Below are 17,350 nucleotides of genomic sequence, written 5' to 3' on the forward strand. Positions count from 1 at the left end.
AATAAAGCATAAAAAACAAAAAACATTCAAAACTAAAAAAAATAATTCTGTGCTGAAACACAGGCCTTCAGTCTGCGCATTTCTTGCGCAGTGCAATGAACCTTTACCTGCGCTTATGACTTTGTTCTGCGTATTTCTTCCGGGCGTGGGTTCGCTAAAACATATCTGCTGTAGTTTGAAACCGGCGCGCAGCAGCCAATCAGAGCGCACGTTTTTGTCTCGCGCAGAGCCGCTGCATGTTCAGTCAACATGGTGAGTTCAACTAAACAGAGTATTTATTCTTATGAACAATGCTGTTTCATAATAACTAATATAGACTACACGTTTACGATATGACAGTTGTTTTCGCTCTGGTTATTGGCAGTCGTAGTGAAGCAATCTATGTATTATGAATGACAGAAAGGCGGGTTAGCGCACGAGCTAGTGTGAATAAGTGACTGATGCTAATGCTAAAGCTAATGTGCGGCAGAAAGAGTTTTATTCTGATTTGATTCTCTTTTTGTCTATGAATACACGTGTGTCACATTTCTGCTTTTTGTTATAAATTTGTGTTTGTAACCTGTTATGACTATCGGTTACGTTTAGCTAAGATTGAAAAAAAAAGTCACCACTCAATCAACCTGATCAACGGTTGATATTTAATTGATCCCGCACGATTTGAGAGAAACTCTTGATCGATTAACTGGTAACTTTTGATGTATTATTAACTGATTGTGAATGGGGCCAGTCTGTAAACGTTATAATACTCACGTTTCAAATGAAACAAGGCGTCAATATCAGACTATTCTAATACGTCAATGATAGGCTAGACTTATGAAATGGTATTTTAACGTTTACGTTTCACTTTGCCTTTACCATAATTATACTAACTAAAATCATGATTAAAAAAAAAAAAAAAAGTCCACAGGCACATTATATATCGTCTCAGCTACACATATATTTAGAGTCTTGTCCATTTAACTATCTGCTTATTTATTTAAACCATAAATATCACCAATAAAGTGACAGATCTACCTGCATTATTGCTTGAAATAGTCAAGATAATAGCCCGATAGTTTCAGTGAAGGACTTAAAGGAATATTTCACCCAAAAATAAAATTCTTTCATCATTTACTCACCCTCATGCCATTCCAGATGTGTATGACTTTCTTTCTTCAGCTGAACACATGAATATTTCAGCTCTGTAGGTCCTTAAAATGCAAGTGAATGGGTGGCAAATGTTTAAAGCTTCAAGAAATTACAGTGGCTACATTAATGTATTTTAAAGCAAAACACTAGGTGTGTGTAAGAAAAAGATCAATATTTAAAACTTTGTTTTACTAAAAACTCACGAGGGTCGAGGTCAAGCCCTCGTAGTCATCAAATCATGTTTATTTATATAGCAAATTTTAAAACAACCATGGTTGACCAAAGTGCTGTTCAGTGGTATCACAGGCAAGACAGTATAACAGAAATAAAACATGGGTAATAGGGCAATTTCACAGCGTAACCATGATTTAAGGTAAAATAAAAGCTAATAAAAATAAGAAAGGTTTAAGCAATGATTTAAAAACAGATAGAGAGGGTGTGGTCTTAAGGTAATACGGTAAGCTGTTCAACAGTTTGGAGCCAGTGATACAAAAAGCACGATCTTATGCTTCATCCTGGATCTAGGAACAGACAGATGTCCACGATCCCCGGATCTGAGTGATTTGGTTGGGTTATGCGGAGGAACCAAATCACAGAGATAATGGGTTGCCTGATTACTTAAGGATTTATTGACAAATGTTAAAATCTAAAAAATAAATAAAAATCTGGTAGGCAGCCAGTGCAAGGAGATCAGGATGGGAGTGATGTGTTCATGTTATAAGTCGTGCCGCAGCATTCTGGACCATCTGCAGGCAGGATTGAGCTGATTTGTGCAGGCCAGAGTACAGAGAATTACAGTAAATGAAGAAATAAAAGCATGGATCACAATTTCAAAAGTTTTCCTGTATAGAAAATGTTTTGTTGCAACGTAGTTGGAAAACACTTTGTTCATTAGTTTTTTTAACTTTAGGCTACTATCAAAGAAAAAGCCTAGGTTCTTGGCGTGATCCAAGCTTCTCACAATAAGCTTCTGGAATTTTGGCCAATTTTCCAGACAAAAATTGTGTCACTGAGTCAGATTTGTTGGCCTCTTTGCTCGCACGTGATTTTTCAGTTCTGCCCAAATATTTTCTATCAGATTGAGGTCAGGGCTTTGTGATGGCCACTCCAATACCTTGACTTTGTTGTACTTAAGCAATTTTGCCACAACATTGGAGGTATGCTTGGGGTCATTGTCCATTTGGAAGACCCATTTGTGACCAAGCTTTAACTTCCTGGCTGATGTCTTGAGATGTTGCTTCAATATACCCACATAATTTCACTTCCTCATGACGCCATCTATTCTGTGAAGTGCACCAGTCCCTCCTTCAGCAAAGCACCCCCACAACATGATGCTGCAACCCCCACGCTTCACGGTTGGTTCTTCGGCTTGCAAGCCTCATGCTTTATCCTCCAAACATAACGATGGTCATTATGGCCAAACAGTTCAATTTTTGTTTCATTAGACCAGAGGACATTTCTCCAAAAATATTTTTGTCCCCATGTGCACTTGCAAACTGTAGTCTGTCTTTTTTATGGCAGTTTTGGAGCAATGGCTTCTTCCTCGCTGAGCAGCCTTTCAGGTTATGTTGATATAGGACTCATTTTACTGTAGATATAGATACTCATCTACCTGTTTCCTCCAGCATTTTCACAAGGTCGTTTGCTGTTGTTCTGGGATTGATTTTTCTCTTTCCGCACCAAACTACGTTCATCTCAAGGATGCAGAATGCGTCTCCTTCCTGAGCGGTGTGATGGCTGAGTTGTCCCAAGTTTGTACAGATGAACGTGGTGCCTTCAGCACCCAATACTGATATACAAACGTAGATGTTCTGCATTTCTAAAGCATAAAAATTGATTAAACTAGTCTTAATCAACTCCTTTTTTCCAGAAAACTTGTTCCAGCTCATCACAACTTCACATATAAACTGCATGCACAATAATCAATTATATAATTACTTAACATCTCTCGACGGAAATGTTTCAGCCTCTCATTCAAGCCCTTGTTTCACTCATACTCATCAGCTGCTCACTGATCAGCAGTTCTCAGTATTATGTCCAAAAGAGGCGATTCTCAGTTCAGTGTACTGGTGACTTGCGAACTGCTGTGATCGACTCAGTGTACTGTTGACACCCTTTTACCCGGTATAAAATTTCACACCGGTTTTGTTCCTTTGTACCGAGTAAAACCGAACACCGTGACAACCCTACTGGCCGGAAGTGAACATGTGTAGTAAAAAAAAACGATTTAAATATTGAGCTATTTCTTACACACCTAACGTTTTGATTCAGATGACATTAAAGGGTTCGTTCACCCAAAAATGAAAATTATCCCATAATTTAATCGCCCTCAAGCCATACTATTTGTATATGATTTTCTTCTGTCAGCCAAACACAATTGGAGTTAAATAAAAAAATATATACTGGCTCTTTATCACTTTATAAACTATAATCACTGGCTTCTGGTAACTGCCATCTGTGCGTTCACTGGTTTCGTCAGTACTTATTCAATAATAATGTGATATTTCAGCTTTTTCTTTTGAATACATTTGCTAAGTATTCAGACCCTTAACTCATTACTTAGTTGAAGCACCTTTGGCAGGGTCTTTTTGAGTATGATGGGTACAAGCTTTGCACTCCTGGATTTGGGGATTCGTAATTTTTCTCTGCAGATCCTCTCCACTTCTGTCAGGTATGATGGGGACCGTCGGTGGACAGCAATTTTCAGGTCTCTCCAGAGATGTTCGATCGGGATCAAGTCCGGGCTCTGGCTTGGCCACTAAAGGACGTTCACAGAGTTGTCTTTAAGTCACACTTGCATTGTTGTGGCTGTGTGCTTGGGGTAGGGCTGCAACGGTACACACAATTCACGGTTCGGTACGTATCTCTGTTTTGGGGTCATGTTTCGGTACAGCAGGGAAAACAAAGAATCTTTAAATTATTTATTGTGAAAAAACAGTGGATGATGGGCAACAATTCTTATTGTGAAGGATCATTTATAAATGACTGCACTATGCATATTTCTTCAACGAAATTACAATACTTAAGAGCCTCTAATATGCTTAATTGTATACAAACATAAATAATAATATAAGGGAAAAGTGCATTTCTAATAATTGTAAAAAAAAAAAATAAGACATTATCAGTGCAGATTTGTGTTTTTTACCTTTCAGCTCACCACTTGAATTTATCACAATTTTTACGTTTTTGTGATAATGAATGAAGTGAGTCATCATGGTAGATGTGCTTTCTGAGCAGGGCTGCCGATAAGGGGGGACAACTGGACCTTTTGGCCCTGACAAAGTGTGTTCAGTGGGAGATGCGGATATAAACATGGAGGCAGCGCTCTTAAGACACCGGGGCATCAAGCGCGTTGATGAAAGAACTGTCTGCATAAACTTCACATGCATTTATCTGATCCGCAGTTTTTAGTGTACCATCTGCCGCTCTGTTCTTTTAAGTTTTTAACATAGGTTTTTAAGTTGCAATCTTTTTTTCAATGTTTATTTTAATATTGATTTTACGCATGCTAAGATATGTAATCATTTGTGAGACTGTGTGTACTATACCGAAGGCCCTGTATCCGTTTGTTACGCCGTGCATTCATGTACCATTGCAGCCCTAGCTTAGGGTCATTGTCCTTTTGGAAGGTGAACCTTTGGCCCAGTCTGAGGTCTTGAGCTCTCTTGACCAGGTTTTCATTAAGAATATCTGTATTTTGCTGCATTCAGCTTTCCTTCAACACTGACAGTTAACTCAGTCCCTGCCACTGAAAAACACCCCCACACCATCACACAAGCTTCTCCATTGGGCTGGTATTGCGCAGGTGATGAGCATGCCTAGTTTCCTCCAGACATGACTCTTGGAATTGAGGCCTTCAATATTTGGTTCATCAGACCAGAGAATCGTGTTTCTCACAGTCTGAGAATCCTTTGTTTTTGAAGGCTTTAATGTGTCTTGTACTGAGGAGAGGATTCCGTCTGGCCACTTTGCCATAAAACCCAGATCGGTGGAGTAGTGCAATGGTGGTTGTCCTTCTGCAAGTTTCTTCAATCTCCACACATGATCTCAGGAGCTCAACCAGAGTGTCCAACGGGTTCTTGGCCACCTCTCTTACCAAGGCCCTTTACCCCCATTTGCTCAGTTTGGCCAGGTGGCCAGCTTTAGGAAGAGTCCTGGTTTTTCCAGACTTCCATTTAAGAATTTTGGAGGCCACTGTGCTCTTAGGAACCTTCAATGCAGCCAAAAAATTTGAGTCTTCCCCAGATCTGTGCCTCGACACAATCCTCTCTCTGAGTTCTGTAGGCAGTTCCTTTGACCTCATGGCTTGGTGTTTGCTCTTATATGCATTTTCAGTAGTGAGACCTTATATAGACAGGTTTGTGCCTTTCCAAATCATGTCCAATCAATTGATTTTGCCACAGGTGTACTCCAATCAAAGTGCAGAAACATCTCATAGATGATCCAGAGAGATGGGATGCACCTGAGCTATATTTCAAGTGTCATAGCAAAGGGTCTGAATACTTATGTCAATGTGATATTTCAGTTTATTTTTATTTGAAAAGTTTTATAAGTTTGCTTTGCCATTATGAGGTATGGAGTGTAGATTGATGTGAAAAAAATAAAATAATTTAAAACATTTTAGCATAAGGCTACATCATAACATGAGAAAAAAATTTAGGGATCTGAATACTTTATGAATGCATTGTATATAAGCTGGGATGTGTTGGGTGGGTCAATGTTATTAGAGTAGACCGAGTAAAGATCACGCTATGGATGAGTGATGTGTAGCATCTTCATCAGATCTGTAGTAGTAACTGTATTGGACTTTTTGTTCGTAACAGTCCTCGACTGATGCTAATAGTGGCTCCAGTCAAGCTGCAACTTTTCCTGGTGTTCCACCTTCAGGAATCCCCCCGCCCTTTGTAAGTTGGTGATAGAAAACCTTTCCCGTCAAGCCATCATCTCTCTTTGTGGCTGCTTTGCTCTGCTCACATCCCTCACATCTGGAATTTATGTTTGTTTTCCAAAGATGGGACCACCAGGAATCCCGCCTCACTTCCCTCCAATGGGAATGCCACCCATGGGCCAGAGGCCGCCGAGTATGGCTCCTATGCCTCCAGGAATCATGCCCCCCATGATGCCCCCAATGGGAGCGCCACCTATGGGACAGGTAAGAGCTATTAGCAATTATAACAGTGAGAGTTTATGGCAGCCAGATTTCATGTTAAGTAAATTCCATTTTCTTTATTAGCAGCATTAGACTCCATTATTCACTAATGTTCTTCATAATGGCCATAAAGCCTTCCATCAGGATTGCATTAGAATATAATGTGAAGATGTAGGGTAAGAAATGTCCAGGGTCATATTTCACCCCAAAATCAAAAGAAAGTAAAAGATGAAGTTATCATTTACAGTCAAACGCTCAGCTCCGGCACTTCAGAGGTCTTTGGGCACTGCTGTCAATGGGTGCTTTGCATAAATTAAGCTGAAAGTGCACCAAAAGTGCTGTTGTGGGGTTGAAACCGCCCGTTTCTGAAATTATTATTGGAGAGTTTTGGGCCTCTTTCAATTTCCATCAGGATGGATGGATCAGGACAAACTCAGCATTTGACATAAATTGTTATCTCACAGCTCAGCCAAATTGTTATCACGTCTGCTCTAACACCTACTTGCCCCGCAGTTGCTGTAGATTTGCACACAAATTCCCAACGCAAACTAAAGCGATGATCTAACATTTATCTAATGCCACAATGTAAGATCTAACAAGATGAACCAGACACAATCTCCACCATTGCATCGCATAGACCAGTGGTCCCCAACCTGGGGTCCACCTCCTGCGCTTTGAGGCGGTCAAAGATGCATAAAATGTGCTATAGCGAGAAGACCTATCATGTCAGCATGTTCGTGTCCTCATCTACGAGATATAATCATAAGCTCAACATAAACATTAAAAAACTGTCCAGAGACCTTGACACCATGGAAACTGTAGCAAAACTTCATTAAGTGTCACTCTACCATCCAGGGTTGCGTTTCCCAAAAGCATTGCAAGCTTAAGTTGATTGTAGAGACTATTGGTGCCAATAGCTTCTACGATCAACATAGGATTAAGATGGTTGGTAGATTGACACTTAATTAAGTTTTGCTACAGTTTCCATGGTGTCAAGGTCTCTGGACAGTTTTTTAATGTTTATGTTGAGCTTTTGCTTTTATCTTGTCAAGTTAGATGAGGACACTGACATCATGACTTATCACTATAGTGCATTTTATGTATCTTTGACCTCATTAAATTGCATGTGGTGGTTACCAGGTTGGGAACCACTGGTCTACTAAGTGCTCGTAAGTTTCTTTTTCTTGGATCTTAAAAATGCTCAAATTTCTACAACTACTTGACCACTGTAGGGGAATACGGCTGTGCCCTGTAAAGTCCATTATGAACATGAACAATGATGACCAGGAGTCAAAGTTGAGTTTCAATCAGTTGAGAGAGTTTACTGAAGACAATGTTCTACACATTTCCAAATGCAAAAGACAGAAAGTGAAAATTATGTTAAGGATCTAGAGACGGAGGTAAACCCGCCCACTTCAGCACGCACTGCAAAAGCTTTTAAAACTGAAAACTTTTTTGACATGCTTTATAATGAGACCATCAAAGAGCTGCATGGGTCTGTGTCGATAATCGCCAAAATTGTAGTTCGATAAGGATCAACTGCTAGAAATTTTCAAGAATCGTTTCTGTTGTGGTTATGCAAAATCCTGCCGCATTGCAGAGAATGCTAGTTCTAAAAATAATGATTATTATCATATTTTTGTTTGAGTCGTTATACATATTTTGCATTTCTCACGAGAAGACCTATGAGCCCCGCCGTCTGCTGCTGATGCCGTCAAACTCTCTTATTGTCATAGTTTTGCCACAAAGCAGGTAGAGATAAACGATCAGGTGGATCCGTCCATCCATCTATATGTACATACAAACTGTATATACTGTACATGCATGCATGCATACATACATATACATCGATGAGCCACAACATTAAAATCACCTGCCTAATATTGTGTAGGTGCCTCTCGTGTCACCAAAACAGCACCAACCCACATCTCAGTATAGCATTCTGAGTTACCATAGACTTTGTCAGTACGAACCAGTCTGGCCATTCTCTGATGACCTCTCTCATCAATAAGACATTTCCGTCCACAGAAATGCTGCTCACTATATGTTTTTTTATTTTTGGCACCTTGCTGAATTAATTCTAGAGACTGTTGTGTGTGAAAATGGGCTAGTTTAAGTATTTCTGGTTTGAGTATTTCTGTAGCTGCTGATCTCCTGGGATTTTCACACACAACTATCTCTTGAATTTACTCAGAATGGTGCCAAAAACAACCAGTGAAGGACAGTTCCATAAATCTTGATAGCTGCAGTCTCTTTGGTGTGATGTTGATTTTAGGTATGTACAAAATGACATGTCAAAATAGAGTAGATGGTGGGTTATGTTAATGGTTAGTAGACTAGTCCAGGAGTCCGCAACCTTGTTGATATGGAGTGCCATTTTTTTTATTTTCCAAGTCAATGGCTGTGCCTGCGATTTTCTGAAGTTCAAGTTCACTTATGACATTTTTCTATTTTGCATTTTTCTATATTAATTTATTTTTCATTAAAAAAGATATGATCAGCATATCAGTTTGAGTGAAATTTCTTTGCATAACCTGAATGTGAAAAATCTTGCATGTGAATTTTCACAGAGCATCTTGAGTGCTTTAAGAAAAACTGTCCTTTTGATCAAAATGAGTTAATGCGGTTAATGTCACAAATTTGCTTTAATTAATTGATCATGAAATTGTGTGGAATCTTAAATATTTCTTATGTCATACATTTTTCAAAATCAAAGAGAGGGGTAATCACTAGCACGCAATCAACAACGAGAGAGGAGCAGTCTGTTATTTATATTAAGTTTTTCGCACCTGCATTCCAATCTACATCTTGATGTAATCCTTCCTCATGATCACGCAGCATGTTTCATCAGCTAAATGGGAGTTCGACAAGACTCGTGCTACACATACATGCCATTCGCGCATCACAAGCCAACTATTTTCATTGAATCGCACCTGCAAAATTCAAAAATTGTATTTCCAGGTTTAAATAATTTTTTAGTGGGTGGCTGTGGCTCAGTTGGTAGAGTGGGTCGGCTACCAATTGCAGGGTTGGTGGTTCGAATCCCGGCCCACACGGCTCCACACGCCGAAGTGTCCTTGGGCAAGACACTGAACCCAGAGTTGCTCCCAATGGCAGGCTAGCGCCTTGCATGTGTGATGTGTGTATGTGAGTGTGGATGGGTGATTGGGACACAGTGTAAAGCGCTTTGGTAACCTATAAGGTTAATAAAAAAGCGCTATATAAGTGCAGACCATTTACCCATTTACCATTTAAATGGATTTTTATCAGATTATGTTTTCTCTTTTAATGTACTTTGGAGTTTGACTATGGTTTAAGGATGGTGTGCCTGTATGCTGGGATGGAAATATCAAGGATTAATAGTGCTGTTTCCTTAATACAACACGTGTTGTTCTGAAAACAAAAAGAAAGAAATGAAACACGTAATGTAGGCTGTCATCCTCGAAGCCTGACCGTACTATTAACCAAAAGTAAAGCGTTGCCGGCTTGTGATGCACGAATGGTTGCATGTGCTGCACGAGTCTGTTGGGGTACTGCAGTCTCGTCACATTTGAACCTTTTGTTTAGCCTCCCATTCAGCTCATGAAAACACGCTGCGTGAGGAAGGATGTATGTAAATAAAATAGTCTACTCCTCTCTCGCTGTTGCTGGCATGCCAGTGATTACCCCTCTGCATCCCAATGCTGGCATGTGTACCATAGGTTGCCAACCCCTGGACTAGTCGGTCAATAAAGCCCTGTATAATTGAATGGATTCACACGATAGGCAAGGAGGAGGCAGGAACTGGCTGAGCAGTCAACTTAAACTTTTAATAAACAAATGAACAAAATGCAACATAAATCTGCTTTCCAGCAAAACACACACACGACTGCTGCGTGCGTCTCTCTCTCTCGAACAGGCGTCCCAGGCCCCCCTCTATCCCTCTCCCAGCTGATTGAGCTGATTCAGCACCGGACGTCTATTGTTATGGCCTGGTTACACACTCATCCTCATCACATACCCCCAAAGGCTGTCCTTTCAGCCGGACGGTCTTCCCCGCCTCCTGGGAATCTGAGTAGGACGAGGGGAGGGAGAGGGAAAGGGTGAACGGGAGATGCAGAGAGAGAGAGAAAAAACTGTCTCGCAGCTACCCAAACATGCCGTTGACTGGCCCCCAGCCAGCTGTACAGCTGTCCTCCGCGACGCTGGGTGATGGCACCGGACCTCGCCTCCAGCCAGACAGCAGTGCTCCTTTGCCCTCTGGCGGCCAACAGCGTTTGCTCTCCAGCAGCGCATCTCTCCTTCCCAGGTTTTGGCACCAATGTAACGGATTCACACAATGGGCAAGGAGGAGGTGGGAACCGGCTGAGCAGTCAACGTTAACTTTTAATAAACAATACAAACACAACATAATACTGCTTTCCAGCGTAACACATCACACACACAAGACTGCTAAGTGCATCTCTCTCTCTCAAACTGGCATCCTCGGCTCCTCTTTATCCCTCTCCCGGCTGATTGGGCTGATTCAGTGCTGGCATCAATTGTTACGTCCTGGACATGCCTCGTCACAATAATTAGGATGGAGTCATTTCCACGAGATACCTATCTGACACATTTTTTCTTTTTTTGGCCCTTTATAATTTTTTTAATGACAGAGTTAGTGGAGAGGTGACAGGAAATGACAAGGGAGAGGGAATGAGATCGAGAAAGGACCTCATGAGCCAGGACTCAAACTCAGGTCACCCGTGATGCATCCGCACCACATGTCATAAGCACAGCCTGTTAGGCCACTGCTCTGAGATAGTCAGAGTGACTATCACGTGACCCGCTGTGCGTGACACCGCTGAGTCTCGCAGCACATGGAGGCTCATGCTATTCTCTGCAATCCACGCACAATTTACCACACGCCCCATTGAGAGTGAGAACCACTAATCGCGATCACGAGGAGGTTACCCCACGTGACTCTACCCTCCCTAGTAACTGGGCCAATTTGGTTGCTTAGGAGACCAGGCTGGAGTCACTCAGCATGCCCTGGATTCGAACTCGTGACTTCAAGAGTGGTATTTGGCGTCAGTTCTTGCTGAGCTACGCAGACCCATGACGCGTTTCTTAATAATAGTCTGTAGACGCTTGGCACACCGCTTCAAACAGATATAAAAAAAATAAAAAAGCTTAACTAAAACATTTGTTCACAAAAATGTCAAAGTCATCAAAATAGATACTTGTGGATTTTGTTTTAAACAACAGGATCATTGCTCCCAGTCAAAGTCTGATAGTAAAATATAGTTGTGCTGTTTTGTTTGCTGTAGTGTTTATCACCTTAAATACATGTTTTGCCAACACCTTTTGTTATTTATGTATTCATTACATAAGTAAAATAAAGTAATAAATAAAGTAAAAACAATTTAACTAATAATAAAACACAGAATCCCTAAAACGGCGTGTATCACTGCTCAGTGATAGCGTTCGGGTGTATAAACTGAGCACAAAACAATGCCAGCTTGTAATATGCTGCGAGACGGCTGTTATGTTATTCATGAGAGAGAAAAAAGGTTTTGCCCCAAAAAACAACAACCCGCAAACAGAAAAAAATAGTCCACAGATATAAAATGGCTTAATCATTAATTCATCAACATTTTTATTCAGAATCAAAAGCTACATGTTTAAGGTGGAGACACGAGGGATCCTGTTGACACCTGACGCAGAAAACACACTCGGCTGGGACAGATGTGGAAGGGACCACAATTGGAGAGGGTTCTGGTCTGGGTCTATGCAGTGATCTTTGTCATATTCTTCCAGCTGTAGGTTGACTAAGATTATTTGAGGAGTATTCCTTGCCCAGTACCTCCGCTCCCTATAACAGACTACGCAGTCTGGGGAGGCCACCATCTTACCCTAGGAGGGCACCAGCAAGTCCACCGGCTTCCCTTACTTGCACGTTATACGTTATTCAAGGACCCGAAAGCAGTTGCAGAGCACAGATGAGCTCATATCACGCGACATTTCTATTTGTGATTAGAAAATATTTTAACTACAATAATTCCAATATTAACAACCAAGTCAACGTTTTCTATTGTTTAGAAATTACTAGTCGACATCAGTTGTTGAGCGACTAGTCGACCGTTCTTGCACATCCCTAGTTGATTTGAAGCTTGATTACACATCCTCGCGCTGATGTCAACATACACAAACAATTCCACTTTTTTTTCTTTTTGTTGGGGATATTGTGGGGAAATTGACTTGAATGTGTGGTTTCATGGCAAACCAAATACAATTTTTTTTAATTGAGGTTAAATTGTGTATAATGAAAATCACATGTTTCTGGTGCTGAGTTCTTTCTTTTGATCTTGGGGAAACATTTGACCTGGACATTTCTTCAGGGGATATATGAACATTAATATAAACACATAAGAGCATTGGTATGATTGCAATAGTGCTGTATTATTGGTCCTGATGCTGCTTTGTGTGTGTGTGTGTGTGTGTGTGTGTGTGTGTGTGTGTGTGATGAGGTGAGTAGGTGTTTGACTGTCAGGATCAGACAGTAATAATTAGGGACTGTACACTACTGAGCACACATACTGTGCTTTCACAGCCCTCTCTCAGCTCTCAGTGTGTATAAATATCACAGCCCTCCCCCTGTGCAGTGCAGGAGGGAAATTAGCATGAATCTTTCATGAATCTCATTTGTTTAGATGCCAGCCATGATACCACCAATGATGCCAGGGATGATGATGCCCCCCCGTATGCCCGCTGCATCCATTCAACCTACAGGACCGGTAAACCAGCCTGTATATGACTCGCTGTTCCTGCGGTGGTGGTTAAATATAAACCCTCACACTGTCAGCTGTGTCGGAATAAGCAGACTGAACACGCTGCACAGTGGGAAAATGTACCAATTTAGAATCAAAACCATTTTCTTATAGCACTTGTGTCACGAGCAGTAGTAGCAAGAAAGGTTGTCTTGATCTACTTGAATTTCAGTGTGCAAAACACTTTCCCTTCTTAACTATGCAAAAATCTTTGAAAAGTCATTATATAGTCTGTGCAAATGCCTTTTGCAAGAATTATTTTAAATTAATTTCTTATTTGTTATATCTGCACTGTTAAACCTGAAATTATCTCATCAAATGTAACAGTCTACAGAGGGCATTAAATGCAATAAAAACGGCATTTATTTCCAAAAATGTCTTTCTTGAAAGTACAAATCATTAATGAAAACATTTAGGAATCAAATCTTTAAGAGAAATCAAAACTGGAATTGCTAAATTTAATTCACATCCCTAGTAGGGCTGGGACAAAGTCGACGCAAAATATGCGCGTCGAGTCGTCGGACCCAAAACAAAGATGGCGGCGCCGGCGAATAGTAGTAACACGAGTGGCTCCCACTGATCTATATATATAACTGGATTGCTCATAGAATTCTAAACTGCCAGCAGTAGGTGAAGCTACCGGAAGTGCTCTGGCGGCCATCTTACTATTCCCTACCGACAGAGGGCATCGCGGCATGTGCAGCGTTTAACCGCGAAACAACACTCACTTAAGGATGAGGCTAAAGAGCCCACAGGTTGTAATTTATGACTATGTACATATTAAACACACATTAGTCGTTATCCCCATGTAGAGTGGGCATAACGATCATAATCTTTAATAATCAACAGTAAAAATACAACACCAAAGTGTATTAATACCCCTTTTAAAGCAAAGTTATCCATCTGCAGATTGTTACAGGATGCAATGTTTCTCTGCCTTCATAGTTTAAATCTGTTGATGCTCCTTGTTCATAATGTTGACAAATTATACATCTGCATAATTTGCCAACATTATTAATCATTTTTGACTAGATTATATAGTAAATGTGAACTAATTTTGGGGGGGGGGGGGGTGCATGCACATCAACACATTTTAAAGTTGTTAATAAAAACGACTAGCTTTGTGTTATATTGTAACTAGACAGTACCTCTTCAGAATAAATATAAACCAAATATAAATATGTAGTATAGTATATACACACACACAAGTTAATATACAGTGTGTGTGTGTGTGTGCATATATATACACACACACACATAAATTAATTTACTTTTACTTAATGGAATTATCCATTTGCATTCATTTCTGGAATATGTACATACCAGCTTGTGAGCATTTAATTATTTCAACAATCCCCTGATCTTTTAAATCATAATTAGAAATAAGTTTATTGACATATGCACACTCAAGGAAATCATACATATTTATTTGTTCAATAACAAAACTTCCAAGTACATACAAAAATGGACTTAAACTGAACAATACAATAAAAATTTGCAGATATGTGGGAACAAATCTGCTAATGGATTTAACAACAATCCCACATTATTCAGCTTTCAAAAGAATGGTAGCAAGACATGCCATCAGAGCTAGTGGCAACAGTTCTCCACCGGATATCACAGTGACACTGGAGGCAACATCTTCTGATATGCATTTCAGGCAGTGACGTTCAGCCTGAAACAGAAGACACAGAGAAAAACATCACTGTATTTCTTCCCAGCGTCCATGTTCAAAGAGGCTGTGGTGGGGTACATAGCATACAGTTAAAACAACTATGAAGATGATTCTGTGCACTACCTGTTTATCAGCACTCAGTGTCGAGAGCTCTTCCCAAGATGAACACACTGATCGACATGAAGTCCTGAGGTGGATTTATAAGACCGTCAGACAGCGTCCTGAAAGTCTGCAAGACAGCTGAGAGATTTCTTCAACAGCACACACTCACAAGGCCCATCTCTGTCCCCACAAAGGTTCTGGATCTCCATGGTGGTTCTGCATTCAAGGAACTTGAGGCAAATGTGTTCAACCTAGAACCATACAACAATCACATCTTCATACTCAAAGTGCATTGCAGAAAGCTGCACAAACATCAGCCTCCACTTCATTGCCAAGGAAACATGTGCTGCGTCACACTCCAAACGGCTCAAGAAAACTCTGGGCAAGCTTGTACTGCAAAATAGAAGAAAAATTAAAAGTTTGATATAACGATCAGGGGCCGGTTGCACCAGCTATACAAAAGTTTAAACTTAGCCTAGTTGTGGCGTAAATGAGCACGAAGTCACAATTTACGCACTACTAAATATTAAACTTCAGTACAATGTAACCCTACGTATAAACTAAATATTTAGGGAAGACTCCGAGCAGGTGTAACTGATGGAATAAAAAAAGCAGACTGATATTTTATGACATCAATAAGCTCATGTTTTGCATAATAGGCATCAATCAAATAATTGTGATTTTGACAATTAATTGACTGTTTTAGGTGTTTCATAAATATGATGAATAATTACCATACAAACTCACTAATTCATTTATACAGATTTTTACAAGCTTGAGTCATACAATAAAATAAGGGTATGATTTCCTTTTCAGGCTTCAAAATCATATGAATGACAGTCAAATATAAAAGTATAAAATGTTAAATAATTAAAATAATATCTTAATTATCAAAATATGTTTCTCAAGAGAGCTGCTCTTGTGACGTCCGCAGTGAAGGTTTGTACATCAACCGTAACAAAATCAAATTGAAGTTCATGGATTTTTAATACTTCTGTGTACAAATATGAACGCTGCTTAATAGATCAATGCAGGTAAACGTCATAGTATGCGACTACTCATCACTTTATGGAGAGTTTACGACTTACTAGTTAAGACTTGCCTTAAGAACAGGTGGAGCAACCAAATTAAACACAGACTTAGTTGCAAACTAACTAGTAGTTACGAAGCCTTGAACTTTATACCCCAACTTAAGACCTTACGCACAGCTATTTACTCAACCTCATGTCCTTCCAAACCTGTATGACTTTTTCTGTGAAACACAAAAGATGACATTTAAAAAAAAATTTTGTCCATATAATGAATGCCATTGGTGACCAAAACAAGCTATTTTGCTCACAATTTACTTTCCTTATATGGAATACAAAATACATTTTTGGGGGTTCTGCAAAAGAAAGTCACATGGATTTGGAAGGACATGAAGTTGAGTATATGATGACAGAATTTACATATTTGGGTCAACTTTTCTATTAATATTAAATGTTATATATGTTATACTATCTGAAACACAGTAATTTTATGAGACTTATACTGCATGTTGCAAAAGTATCTTCATTGCAAATAAAAATATTTTTTACTCTGTTAAAACAGCTCTTCAGTGAAGCCAGGCTGACAACTGTCTCCTCATACAGCTTTTCCTCCTGTTGCAAACCAATTCCAGTTTTATCTAACATTCAGTGGGATGTTTATTGAAATCCAAACGGCAAACTTACCTTGTTTAACTTCAACAATATCCATGTGCTCCTTGTCAGGGCTGGACTGGAAAGAGAAATCGGCCCGGGATTTTACATAACTGGCCCAAAAGTTGTTGGGGGAGAGTATTCGCTAACGTGGCGGCTCTTTTAGCTTATCGCGGCCGACACTGCGGCCCGCTCGGTTCTCCCGATGGCCAGTCCACACTGATCGGCCCCTAAGTGCGTCGGTCCACCGGAAAAATGTCCGGTAGGCCAGATTACCAGTCCAGCCCTGCTCCTCGTCTATTCCAATTGATCACTTTATAAATGATGCCCGTGAGCTGGACCGTATTCAGGCCTGCACTGCAAAAAGTACAAATCACACACAGAGAATTAATGAAAGCCCACATTATATTTATCATATGTAACCGATGTTGATCTGCAATTAGATATTCAACTTGACCAAAAAAGCTAACTTGGTGAGTTATACTGTTATTCATTGTGGTTATTTTCCTAAGTTAACGTTAGCTGCATAGCTAATATTCATTTATCCTAAGAAAATAACCACAATGCACGTTCAACGTAAACAAAAGCTACAAAACATAATTATGTATTCAGAATAAACACTTTAAAGCCTGCTAAAAATATGTTTGAAAATGTCTACTGATATCTTACCTCAGTTTCTTAAACTTGTTTCTATTGAAGTAACGTGCGCCGCTGAACGTAATGCTGCTGCAATAAAGAGTAACATAACACGCTCACATTTAGAATAAGCAGGGGGAAAAATTAAAGTCAAAATAAATAATGAATTACATATTTAGGAAGATTGCATTGT

General features: G+C 39.9%; 1 protein-coding gene and 1 long non-coding RNA gene across 5 annotated transcripts in view; one reads left to right on the forward strand and one right to left on the reverse strand.

Annotated features, from left to right (window-relative positions):
* Positions 1-211: 211 nt before the first annotated feature.
* prpf40a (PRP40 pre-mRNA processing factor 40 homolog A) overlaps positions 212-17,350 on the forward strand; it is a 45,161-nt gene continuing 28,022 nt past the window's right edge. For 2 of the 4 annotated variants that reach the window (XM_052148627.1, XM_052148628.1), the window contains exons 1-4: positions 212-252; positions 5,952-6,032; positions 6,140-6,280; positions 12,949-13,032. In XM_052148627.1, the coding sequence (XP_052004587.1) occupies positions 250-252; positions 5,952-6,032; positions 6,140-6,280; positions 12,949-13,032 (309 nt within the window). In that variant the 5' untranslated portion in view covers positions 212-249. Of the gene's footprint in view, positions 253-5,951; positions 6,033-6,139; positions 6,281-12,948; positions 13,033-17,350 lie in introns of those variants that run through there. The other 2 variants (XM_052148629.1, XM_052148630.1) reach the window with 2 other exon arrangements.
* Positions 14,322-16,677, reverse strand: LOC127659020 (uncharacterized). The gene is made up of 3 exons (XR_007972484.1): positions 16,555-16,677; positions 14,864-15,093; positions 14,322-14,740 (listed from the first exon to the last, which is right to left on the reverse strand). It is a non-coding gene; the product is annotated as an uncharacterized LOC127659020 (long non-coding RNA).

The sequence above is a fragment of the Xyrauchen texanus genome, chromosome 18 (genome assembly GCF_025860055.1).
Source record: "Xyrauchen texanus isolate HMW12.3.18 chromosome 18, RBS_HiC_50CHRs, whole genome shotgun sequence".
Lineage (NCBI taxonomy): Eukaryota > Metazoa > Chordata > Actinopteri > Cypriniformes > Catostomidae > Xyrauchen > Xyrauchen texanus.